At 35.9% G+C, this 13,602-nt stretch overlaps 1 protein-coding gene across 1 annotated transcript; it reads right to left on the bottom strand.

Annotated features, from left to right (window-relative positions):
- Positions 1 to 998: 998 nt before the first annotated feature.
- LOC128870503 (uncharacterized) lies at positions 999 to 2,000 on the bottom strand. The gene is made up of 2 exons (XM_054113192.1): positions 1,138 to 2,000; positions 999 to 1,078 (listed from the first exon to the last, which is right to left on the bottom strand). Exon 1 carries the CDS (start codon positions 1,901 to 1,903, stop codon positions 1,166 to 1,168), a length of 738 nt encoding a protein of 245 aa, XP_053969167.1. The 5' UTR covers positions 1,904 to 2,000; the 3' UTR covers positions 999 to 1,078; positions 1,138 to 1,165.
- Between the last annotated feature and the right edge of the window lie 11,602 nt (positions 2,001 to 13,602).

The following is a 13,602-nucleotide window of genomic DNA, read 5'->3' as shown; positions in this document are numbered from 1 at the left end:
CGAACGTTCTCCGCTTTACATGTTAGCGAGTTGGAGAATATATCCGAACCAGAAAATGCTAAAGCAGTAAGCGTCAAAATGTTGCCGAAAACAATTTTGCCCGTGTGACCGCGAATGAAGCATTGTGCCCATTTACACACGGAAACATTTGAAAGGGAAACATTTTGTTTGATTGTGATGGATGGCCGCGGAGGAGAGAAGGGAATTTGTCTCCCATACTCACGACACGCAGATAACGTTAAATATAGAGAATTCTCACGAGCTACGAATAGTGTGAATTGTCAAAAATGAAGTGAAACCGCGAATACTATTTCACCTCGCTTAACTCGACAGCGGGGAAGTTCTTAACAGAGCTGATTACAGTGAATTATGTACAAGTACATTGGCTCTGCTCAGTTTTTGGTTTCTGTATGAAATCAAATTGACGAATGCCGACGGCATTTTGCAAGGCATTTGCTTGTGCATTTCTATGTTCCCTTGATAAACGAAAATTTATTCAATTTATATTTTCAAACAAATATAACCAAATAAAGATTTAAAATCAAAGTAACTTTAATGTTTGTTGCTTTAATTTTAAAAGAAAAATTTAAACAAAATACATTATAAAACGACCTCACATTTTGTTGTGTGCGTTTTAGTAAATTTGATGAAAATTTTTACTAATTTTTCGTGTCGAAATTAATTTTAGACAAGAATTCAAAGAGCATATTGGTATATTTATGAATATATATGTATATCAATATATGTATATATATCACATATATTATGTTAGTTATATTTGTGCAAAAGTTCAATTGCATCTTCAATTCTTATAGTGGTACAAATGTATGTGCACAAGCACTGCAGCAACAATGACCTATCTCACGACGCATTGCCTTATCATATTTATGTACATTTGAATATGCATTTTTTGTTCCTTTGCCAAACGAAATTTTTTTTAATTTACATATGTATATTACAGGGAATAATTCATATACATGTAAGATATATATTTAGTTCTTTATACAGTAGTTGAAATATAATTAAAAAGATGGTGATTAAAAAGATGAAGTATAGTACGGCACGTCTGTTTGGGCAACTGAAAAGAACGACTTTATATTAGCAAAAGCGCGCACACGAAAATACGACTTAACTCACCGACAACTTAAGGCGAACTCCTTTCTGCCTACTCTCCTACATTCGGCCATTCGACAATATCATCCGTCTCGGATAGATCGGATTCATCCCGTTTCCACGGCTTCATATAGTCACAACTCGTTGATGTTGCATTGGGGCCTTCAAAGTCTGCTGCCTTCTTTACATCGTACCTATCGTTTCGTTTGACCCTGATCACCTCATAAGGGCCCAAGTACTCGTTGGCCAACTTTTTCCCTGCGACAAATTGTGACCGTTTGATAGCCACTAAATCTCCCAATTTGTAGATTTGTTTGCATTTACGACGTCTGTCAAAGTTTTCTTTGTATTCTTTCTGAGCGTATACGATTTGTCTTCTTACATTTTCTCTCATACTGTCACGATTAGATATTAAAATATCGGCTGTTTCACTTTCCACCATATTATTTATGTTGACATCTATCGGCGTTTTCATTTTCACACCAAACATTATTTCAAATGGTGTGTATTTCGTTGATTTATTGATGGTACTATTGATGACTCTTTGCACTTTGCCAACGTATTTATACCAGGCTTCTGTACGATCTGCTGACAACTTCGAAATAACATTTATAACAACTCGGTTCAATCGTTCGACTTGGCAATTGCCTCTCGGCACACCCGTTGTTGTCAGGACGTGTTCTACTTTTTCTGTCTGACACCAGTCCTTAAACGCCGTCGATGTAAATGCTGACCCCTTATCACTGATAATGCGATGCGGTGCTCCAAATATGTTAGCCCATTCCGACATTTTTCTGATTACCTCCTCTGCAGATGTTGTTTTTGTAGGGTACAACCAAGTAAATTTGCTAAAACCATCAACAACGATTAAAATATGCTTGTACAATTTTGCTGTTGCATCTAAAGATCCAAGGTGATCGATGTGGATTGTCAGCAGTGGCGCATCTCCCTTATCAATGATATGCATTCCCCTTCTTGTTTCCCAAGCTTCTTGTTGAATAAAATGCATTTGATACAATTTTTAATATATTTTTCAACTTTTTGGCGTAAATGTGGTATAAAATACCTTTGTTGAACCGCATTAACTGTTTTATCAACCGCAAAGTGCCCTTTTTCGTGCTCTTCTCTAATAATTTGTTGCTCCATTAAACGTGGTACAGAAAGCAGTAGTAAACCATTTTGACTTTTGAACAAAATACCATTTTTAACAACGTAATCTTCATAATCTTGCGTTTGTAAAATTTGCTTCACGGCTTTAAAATGTTCATCGCTTGTTTGGGCTAGGCGTAGTCTAGCACTTATTTCGTCAATCATTAAAACACTCGCTGGTGCTCTACTCAAAGCATCCACGTGCTTCATCGAAGTTCCTTTACGGTGCTCTATAACATATTTATAATCTTCAAGATATAGTATCCAACGTGTTACGGCGGGTGGTAACTCTTTTTTAGTAGTAGTGCTCTTAAACGCTTGGCAATCTGTGACTAATTTAAACTCTCGTCCCAGAAGATAGTGACGGAATTTCTGTACAGCATAATATGCAGCTTTTATTTCAAGGTATATTAGAAGCTATGTAACTTACTTTCTTGTCCATGTACATCTGCATAACATTTTCTCTAATCAAATTACGAAAGATGTGGTTGACGAAACGTAAAAACATAGCCGGTGAATTACAGAACCCAAACGGTGCTCTGTTGAATTCATAAATACCATCGCGGGTAACAAAAGCGGTGTACTTCTTCGAACTCTCTTCTATTGGTACATGAAAAAATGCATTTTCAAGGTCCAAAGTTGTAAATATGCTTGCGTCTTCTAACGCTTCAATGACCTCTTCCATGAGTGGAACTGGGAAACGATCTTTTTGCACTATTTTATTTAAGTCTCGGAAGTCTACACACAAACGTTTTTTACCATCTGTTTTATCGACTATCACAACTCGACTACAATATTCGGAACTCGACGGACGTATTATTTTCTTTTGCAGCCAGTCCTCAACTTGCTCGCTTACAACGTTCTGTTCTGGCAATGGTAGTCTCTTCGGTAAATGTCGAATAACTTTATCTTCTGACAACACAATTTTCATACTCATTGGGCTTGTCACTTCGGTTTTAGGTGAATACTCTTTAACAATATTTTCTATTTGATTTTTGTATATTTTTGGCACTTCTAACTCTTTATTTTCAATCGAAATATTGTGAATCCAATTTTCATTTTCCGAAAGAAATTTTGTAAATCTATAACCACTTCTATCATAAATGTATTCGCATTTTCCGATAAAATCAAAACCTAAGATGACCTCATACTTAGACAAATTGTCTGGTACGACCAAGAAGCTATGCGCACAAACAAGATTATCAACAGTAATATTCGCTTCACACCTGCCGATAGCAATCACCTTTTTATTGCCATAACCCGAAAGACTGTCACTACATTTCTTTAGAGAACAATTTAATTCTTTTGCAACCGTTTGCTCAATTATAGAAATTTCTGCACCGCTGTCGATTAGGCAACGAACTTTTATGTTGTTAATCTGTACAGTCTTTTGCATGTTTTGCTGCTGCTCAACTGTATGGACCAAGTTTACGTCATTATTTTTTTGCGTACTTGATGGGCAATTTTTGGATATGTGTCCCGTTTTATTGCACCCAAAACATTTAGTTTGCTCTTTGCATTCGCTTCTTTTATGGTCAGTAGACCCGCAATTATAACAATGTTCTCGTTTGCTCTTTTTGTTTTTATTACTTTCCGTTGCACTAGAATTTCTACCATTATTTGCTTTTGCTTCTCTTTTCGTTTCTATTTGTTTTTCATAAGCTTCAAGCATTGCTTTCAAGTCGTCAAAGTTCTTGGCAGCATGTAAAAAAGTTTTGTTCTCTGCTTTTTCATTTATTCCATCAATAATGTACCTAATGATCGAAGGGTAATCTACTTTGCCGAACGTTCCTAACCGTCGCATGTGCAACATATACTCATGCATGCTTTCTGTACTCTTTTTGCGTCTCTCCTGCAATTGTTTGTGTATGTCGGCACTTACAAAGTCGCGGCGAAATTCTCGTTCAACTTCTTTTCTAAGAGTATCATAATCAAAAACACAAATTGAATCCACGAACAGTTTAGCCGTCTTTGTCATCTTTTTGCGAGCGAAAACATATTTTTGATTATCGCTCCATTTCAGAACTGCTGCACATTTCTCAAAATTCTCGAACCAGCTCTCCACACGCACCGGTAATTGACCATCGAAATCTCCGATTACACTATCAACGTTTTCTGTTGAAATTGCTGCTTGCTTTGTTTTTTGCTGCTCCTCTTCCTTCTGAAACTTGAACGTTAGAAGTTTTATTAGGTCGCCAATTTCAGTCATTTCTGCTTTTATTTTATTTTCTGATGTTTCGTCGTTGGTAGCGTCGAGAAAAACTTCGTCGTCGACTTCAAACTTCTCTTTTATATTTTCTTCCAGTAAATCGATCTCTTCTGTTGCTGACCTTTTTACCCTTGCTATTGCGCGCTGCTCTCGGCTTGTTGGTTTTGTCACTTGCAAATTGGATTCGCCGTTTTGCATAGACATAAATTTTACCGTTTATATTTTATATCAAAATATATATGTATTCTACTTTTAGCAACTTTTATGATTTTAAGCAACTTCAACTTAACCTTTTCTTAAAGTGTTTGTTCAACTTTAAAACACAATTAGGTCGACTTTAATAAAAATTAAAACTGCACGGTATTAGATTTTCCGAATTGGTTTTTTCAACTTATTAACCAAATTTTTATCAACTTTTATTCGCGACGGTTGAGCCCCCAAATGTAAGATATATATTTAGTTCTTTATACAGTAGTTGAAATATAATTAAAAAGATGGTGATTAAAAAGATGAAGTTTAGTACGGCACGTCTGTTTGGGCAACTGAAAAGAACGACTTTATATTAGCAAAAGCGCGCACACGAAAATACGACTTAACTCACCGACAACTTAAGGCGAACTCCTTTCTGCCTACTCTCCTACATACATATGTATGGGACAACTAAGTTCTATTGCATCTTTAATAAATATAGTGTTGCACACATATGTATGCACTGAAGCAACATGACCTACCTCACGAGCATCGCCTTATCATATATATTTCATGCAATAATTAGGGAGTAAATATTCGAATGATCGAATTCCTGCAAATGCTAAAACAACTTCTTCTGCATATGCATCGACGTATGTGCATGTGCGTATATGCACACTTGATGCCCCAGCTACTATATCTATGTACGTTCAATTGATCAAATCAAAAAATTCTGTATACAAAACGCTTCATTACCAGGCACACAGGAAGATGGCATATGCAAATATAAATATGTGAATTGAATTCAAGCAAAACAATGCTTATTAATATACACATATGCATGTACATACAACCGCACACACAGGGCACTCACTTTATTCCTCAAAATAAGTATGTCGTTCAAAGCTAAAATTCTATGCCTAGCGACTACAAGAACAAAATGCAGTCATAGACGCAGGCATAGCGGCCATCATTCTAGTTGCCATAGCGCTGAATTGTCGCGGCGGCGCCGAACAGTTTCAACTATTGTACTGTACAACAAAAACTCATCATCGAAAAATTCATTCATAAATTTGAGCTCATATTTCTACGAGCAAAGTACTTTCATTCATAAAACGAGCCTCCATATGCCAATTTTCTCGACCATTCGAAAATTGTCAATATTGGAATATTTCGCGTAGAAGTATTTGCCAATATTTGATAAATCTTGAATTTTTGTCAAGTCGAGTGGCCGCGGCATCGTACATATGTATGCATCAATATATGTACATATGTAAATATGTCTTTCTAAATGCTCGACAGCCGCAGCTCAAGTAGCTTAAAAAAAAGGTCTGATTCGGACATTTTAATACTAAGATAAAATTTCGAAACAATTATTTTATGTTAACTGATAGTAGGCAAATAGTTAATTAGTAGATTACTTTACATATGTAGTTTTTCAATTGATAAAAAGTGCACAAAACATATGCATATATCTGCAAAGTTAGAAACTTACTCTGAAATCAGAGCATTTGAAGGTGCCTGTAAACATTTCAAGCTTACTGTACATACAATGCCGTGCCTATGAATGTGCGCTGCGCCTATGAGTGCGCGCTGGATTTCTTGAGAAGTTTACCGTTTTATTTTGACTGTCGCTAGTGAGCATACATATACACAGCATATACATATGCGCATATGTATATAAATTCACAAATTCACAAATTTACATTTGCATATGCCATCTTCCTGTGCGCCTGGTAATGAAGCGTTTTCTATAGAGGATTTGTATTCAGTTGAAGGGATTCAATCAACAAAATTTTACAGACACCAGACAGAGAGACATAACATACAAATGTATATAATTTTGGATGATTTGAAAAAAATCGAATATAATACATAGGTCATACTTAAAAAGCCACCTAACATTCTTTGCTTCTAATCACCAAGAAATTCTTATCGACTGCTGCTAAATTTACATAATTCAGCCCCTTACTGTTAATTTTTGTTGAAAAATGTGTCTGTGGTGAAATTGTCTTCGCGAGACGAGTACCCCTCAAAATTCCATACGTTCCTGTCATTGAGACTTCTCTATACATTAACGTTCTCTGCATTTTGTTCGTTGGAAAAGGACGGCTGCGGAAGAGAGAAGGGAATTTGTCTCTTGTACTGGTGACACGCTTTGCTCATCCTATTCGTATTTCCAATCTTAAAGCAATTTTTGACAGTTGCAGTTTGACATAAGTGTTGGTTTTCAATCAAACGGAAGATAACAACAATGACAAACATCCGAACGCTGTTTGGGAAATGCATTATTATTTTTGCCAGTAAAATAGGTATAATATAGTTATGGGGCATGTTTATGTTTAATTCTAATTATTCTCCGCATTTCTAGATACCCAAGTTAATTTAAAGTTAATTACTTATACATGAAGTATTTTTATATATTTAATTTTTTTTATTCAAGCAGCTGACCCGGCGGACTTTGTTCCGCCCTCGAGGCAATAAAAAAACAGATTTTTGATTTTATTAAGTTAATTTTTTTTTTAATCAGGTATTTCAATGAAGCTTTAATAGATTGCACTCTTTAGTTAAGCACCTTGTGATACACGACATTTTTTGTTTTATTATCAGGTGCAAGAACAAACAACGAAGATGGTTTTCCATGTGAGAGACATTGATTTTTTAGATTCAGACCACAAACTTTCAAGGATTGGTCTTGTGATTTGTTAATGGTCATGGCGAATGCAGGTCGGATCGGAAATTGAAGTATTTTAAACTCAAACGGAAAATCGGTTGGGATCATCCAAGGCGAATTTATTACAGGTGACAGCAAACACATATAAGTAAAACCCTACATGTATTTGTTGTTGCGTTTGGTGCAAGCATCATGTCAAAATCAGCAAGCAAATGTAAACATACGAATGTAAACATACCAATACATACAAACAAAGCATATCATTTTGACGTAAGCCATACCTACGGCGAAAAATTCAGCTGGGTGAATGCTGTCACCTTGTTAAATCCACCTTGGGATCATCAGAATCCTTGGAATGAGATCCTCGGGATCTTCACCTTCGAATTTTCCATTGAGTATCGTCGCGTAAATCACATTGTTCATCAATTTATTTACCACCAAACGGGTACCGTTGCAAAGTTTTGGTAGGCTTATGTTTCGAAGCATGATTACTACGGAGCCAACTTTTAGGCGTAAATTGTGCGGTGGTAAGCCAGGCACATACAAGGAGTTTAAAAATTCAGTTGGATAGTTGGTGACTTCATCTTCATTTGTTACACAGTCAATGGATTTGAATGAATGCATTGTTCCAATGATATGTAGTTTCGGTCATCTAGATCTTTATTCTTAGACCCGATTTACACGAGGAGACATCTGGAAGGGAGACACTGGAAATTCTCTTTTCATGTCTCATTCGCGGCCACACGGGCAAAATTGTTTTCGGCAACATTTTGACATTTAATGCTTTAGCATCGTCTGGTTCGGATGTATTTTCGCACGCGCTTACATGTAAAGCGGAAAACATTCGTCGACAATTTCTTAAATATATGAATAAAAAATGCAATCTGGTTAAATAATAAATAATTTGTTGTTTTTTTATTTAAATATATTTATAAATTCTGGGACTTGAATAAAAAAAATTAAATTAAAAATAGTTCATACATAAATAATTAACTTAAAATTAACTTGAGTATCTAGAAATGGGGGGAAAATTAGAACTCAACATAAACATGCCCCATAATATATTTTAAATTATACCTACTTTACTAGCAAAAATAAGCGTGCATTTCCCAAGCAGCGTTCGGAAGTTTGTCATCTTTGTTATCTTCCGTTTGCTTGAAAACCAACACATAACTCAGAACCTTCTCCCACAAAAGAAGAAAACAAATGAAGCAACTGTCAAAAATTGCTTTAAGATTGGAAATACGAATAAGAAGAGCAAAGCGTGTCGCCAGTACAGGAGACAAATTCCCTTCTCTCTTCCGCGGCCGTCCTTCACCCCGGAACAAAATGTTTCCCTTCCAGATGTCTCCTCGTGTAAATGGGCACTTAGCCGCTAAAATTGCTCGCTCACTCAACCATTCATTATTTTTGTAGTTATTAAAGATGTTTTGGAATACTTTATTGATAAATTCGTCTTTCGATGAGACAAAGTTACAGAAATTCTGAGGAAATGAAATCAATCCGCTCGATTCATCGACAGGTACTCGACCATTACCGATAGTCAGTAATTGCTCAGAGAAATCTTCAGTAAATGTATCATTAAGTAATGCAACTCTCATGTTTGTTGCCTGCTGATGTTTCCTCACATAGCGCCATAGATTCGATGATTTGATCTTGGAATTACTGGCAGTGTTTGGCGGAAGTCGCTAGACAATAAAATCATTGCGCCTCCAAAACATCTCGAGTCATTGCGTACATCTTTCAATGCTTCTAATGCACGTTTATGCGCCATTGTGCATTCGTCCCATATACTGATTTTCGATGCTGATAAAACTTTGGCTATTGCTGAGTTTTTTGAAATATTACATATTGGTTCTTCAATTTTTTGAAGATTCAACGGCAATTTTAATGCTGAATGAGCCGTACGGCATCCTTCTAATAATGTGGCTGCTATTTCAGAAGAAGCAACTGCAAGCGCAATGTTGGATCTCGCACGAACAGTGGCTAAAATTGCTGGCATGAAGAATGTCTTACCAGTTCCACCAGGGGCATCAAGGAAATATTACCCACCATTTTCATCATCAATTGCCTTGATTAATTTATCATAAACTTTTGGCGATTCAACAGTGGTACATTCGTTTGAACTACTAAATCTAATTCCTGGTAACCATATTCACGTTCCCGTTCCAACCCTCGATTAAATGCGTCATTCATTTCACGAGTTGGCGCAGGCATTCCTAACCTGAATAACAAACTACCGCACATAAGGTAACACATGTCTTCGATCAAGAGTAAAGGCCGATTATGTATCTCCTCATTCATCTCAAGATCCGGATTTCTGGAACTGACGAATTTGATGTAAAATATCTTCTGACATATTATCCTTGTATTTATGCCATAGGTTAGATGGGTTCGATGGAAAGCATGTCAACATGATGATAGCAAATAATGTGCGTATCTGACTTGGCGATGCAGAGATAATGGCTTCAACGATTGTCGTATCCCAATGGGTATCGTTTTCTAGTAAATTGAGTTCTTCACATGCAGCACGATATGTTGCGAATATTGTACCATTAACAGTCCCTAGTGACTCAAATGACGTTGGCCCACGCACATTTATCAGCAACAACCGCAAATAGAAGCATCAATCATTATTTGGATGAACTGCATGAGTAGAACGTACATCCGGATAACCAGTAACCGTATCACCCTGCTTCCGCCGTTAAAAATTCTTCGATAAAGCATTCCAAGTGTAATAATATAATATTATCAAATTTTCAATTTAACCATAGACAAAATTATGTTAAGCTGTTATTTGCGTTTTGTTATTCCATATCAGATGCTTTTTTGTTATACCACATTTTATAGTGACTTCACGGAAACGCGTTCGAATGGGATAAAAGTATCCTATGTCCGTCTCCTGGTTCTAAGCTACCTCTCCACCAATTTTCAGCCAAATCGGTTCAGCCGTTCTCAAATTATAAATAGTGTAACTAACATGACTTTCTTTTATAATATATAGATTTATTAAAACAAATTATTCATTATTTAACCAGTTTGCAATCTTTCTTGATATATTTAATAAACTGTTGACGAACGTTTTCCGCTTTACATGTTAGCGGGTTGTAGAATATATTCGAACCAGAAGATGCTAAAATAGTAAATGTCAAAATGTTGCCGAAAACAATTTTGCCCGTGTGACCGCCAATTAAACGTGAGAAGAGAATTTCCAGTGTCTCCCTTCCAGATGTATCCGTGTGTAATGCTTATGCTAGTGAACGACGTAAACGCAGTCCCCTGTTAGCTGATACGATCAAACAAATGAGAACCCCATGTAAATGAAAAATTCCTTTCTTTCGCATCGTAGTATCGTACATGTTATCTCAGGACTTTTAAAAATTCCCGTAGAACCTGTCAGCTGATTGCTCTCTCACCACACAGTGTTGCCAAGCAGTACATTTCGAAATCATTTACAAAATAAACTTAGAAAAATTACAATATTTATTAAAATAACTTAAAAACACTGTCGAATAATGTTAATTATAGCTAAATGAACTATTTGTATTTGTTGGTTTTTGGCTTTGGTTTATTAAACAATGAAAAATTTTAACTGATAACGCGGATGTGTGAAAAAGTGTGTAAGCAAAAATGTCAATAGCAACATTGTGTAGATATAACCAACACATACACACACAAACCGATGTATTGTGTAAATATGTAACTAAAAGAACGCAGATGAGTTTTTGTGCTCTCTAGGGGCTACGGAAAGGGACTGCGTACGTCGTTCACTGTTTTCAGCATAAGGGATGAGTTTTTATGCTCGCTAGGGGCTGCGATAAGGGACTGCGTACGTCGTTCACTGTTTTCAGCATAAATCGACACCTCCGATCAAAATGTTTGCCTTCCAAATGTTTCCCTGTGTAAATGGGCACTAAGTTGAACAGTATTTTTTGTGTATTGAAAAGTGAGAAACTGCTATAAACTAAAGGTATACGAAAGAATTTAGAATTAATTGGAAGAAATTAGAATTAATAGTACATATTCGTCTTACAAAATTTAAGTTTTTATAATCGATTAAAAAAGCAATTAATATCTGTTTGCATTGCATAGATCTATGTTTGCCACAAGCCACCTAATACAGTACAAAAATAATATTGTCAAGAAAATTCGATAAACGAGATCTTTACGTAAAAACCCACAAAAGCAATGCTGTGTTGAGAATCGAATTGATAACAAGGAAATAGAAAATTTAAAAATCGCTTTAATTATACTTAAAGAAGCATATTACGCTTTCATTTCAGCTATTTACATCGGCTTGTGTTGTTATCTACAATGTTTGATCTAAGTGGGCTAAGTGTTAGTGCGAGTGACTCTTTCGTTTATAAATAAGTGTTCAACTAGGATATGTATATTTGGAATTATTATTGTGTTGTCGGCGCTGCATCTAGTAAAGGTAATGAGTGGATGAAATCGCAAGCCACTGAAAACATCTGTAAGTTCAAGCAACAAGAATTGGAGACTTTGTGAAAGGTAAGCACGCGGTTTGGTTGCAAGAAATGTAACCGCAAAAACGGGAAAATTTCCATATATAATATAATATATTTCCATTTCCTCATGGGTATTCTACTTTCTAAAAGTAAAAACCTCACCTGGCGCGGTGTATATATAATATAGTTATTATAGTTTTTAAGTTATTTGATTTTAAAATTTGTAAAATTGACCAAGAATTCTCCTACTTTGGTTATTTCAACAAGCAGAAGTGCTGATAGACATCTTATAAATAAACAATTTTAGAAATTAATAAATGAATAAATATAAAAAATTTTCCAGTTTATTTCTATATTATATACGTCTAGGCACATATACACATGCCCCACAAAGTCTGCGTTCACCCTACAATAACTCTTTAGAGAATGAAACACACAACCTGATTTTATAATTTTTATAAATTTGTATATTTATATGTTTAAGTTTTAAAAAAAAAATAAATTTCAAGATTCCTCACATAAGTTTTTAGATAACAGTGAATAATGGCTGTAACAAGTAAATAAAGCGACCATAAAGTCTGCGTTCAGTCTTAAAGTCAAATACAAAAACATTATATGCTACATGCAAAAATTAAATCTAATATTTAGTTGGATATCCACGTTGCTTCAAGACTTCACTCAGCCTATTTAGCATTGAACTTACTAGTTTCTCTGTTTCCTCTGCTGTTATCTTCCTTTATTCTGCCTGCATGACACTCCGCAAAACCTCTTTACTAGTAATCACTTGCTGACGAATTCTTTTATAGATCCCACAGATGCTTGATGGGGTTAAGATCTGGAGACTGTGGTGGTGTTTTAAGCTGTTTTGGGGCGTTGTTCAAGAGCCAAAGCTTAACGATCTCGGCTGTGTGCTTCGAGTCGTTATCTTGTTGAAACCAAAATGTTCTTGATAAGCCGAGATTTTCTGCACTTTGCTTTGAATTCCGTTTTAGTATGTTCAAGTATCCCCATTTATCCATCGTCGAATTAATGAATTCTAACTGACCCACCCCATTTGCCACCATGCAGCCCCATACCATAACCCCGCCACCTCCGTGCTTAAACGTGCCAACAAGATTTTGCTTTTCGAGAGCAGTTTCAGGTTTTCGCGGTCAAATTCCTTTTACTCCGTTTCCACGACAGGTGTTTCTACGTTACCGAAACGACCCGGATCTATATCCGGTCAAGGACTGTCACTCCAGCAACATTCCCCGTATGTAAGTATGGGGAATGTTTATTCTGCTAACACAACAACAACAACGGTCTTTTATTCCGAATATACAAAATTTACTTTCGTCTGAAAATATTACTTTTTTCCAGAACTCGGGAGGCTTATTTATGTACTCATTAGCAAACTGAATGCGTTTACGTCTGTTCACAAGAGAAATGAAAGGCTTTCTTCGGGTGACTCTACCATGGTATCCAGCTTGACGTAGAACTTTTCTGGCAGTTTCAGCGCAAATACTTTTTTTAAATGTTTGATTTATGTTTTCAACTAATTTTGAGGATGTAATCCGGGGGTTAACATTTGCCAAGTTGATTATAGAACGCTCTTCCCGGGTCGATCATTTTTTCGGACGCCCTGACCTGGGCTTAGATATAAAAATTCCAGTTCGCCGAAAATTTGTTACAACTCGCTGAATAGAGGAATACGTTCTCCCAATATATTTTCCAATATATCGGAAACTTTTTCCGTCTTTCCACATTTTTTATAATTATTTTCCTCTCAGAAACCCATATTTCTTTTCCCTTTCCTTCTT

This window comes from Anastrepha ludens, chromosome X (genome assembly GCF_028408465.1).
Source record: "Anastrepha ludens isolate Willacy chromosome X, idAnaLude1.1, whole genome shotgun sequence".
Lineage (NCBI taxonomy): Eukaryota > Metazoa > Arthropoda > Insecta > Diptera > Tephritidae > Anastrepha > Anastrepha ludens.
This window is presented reverse-complemented; position numbering and strand designations above follow the sequence as displayed.

Excerpts from the sequence above, each read along its gene's own strand:
- LOC128870503 (XM_054113192.1), bottom strand. The coding sequence starts at position 1,903 with ATGTCGGAATGGGCTAACATATTTGGAGCACCGCATCGCATTATCAGT.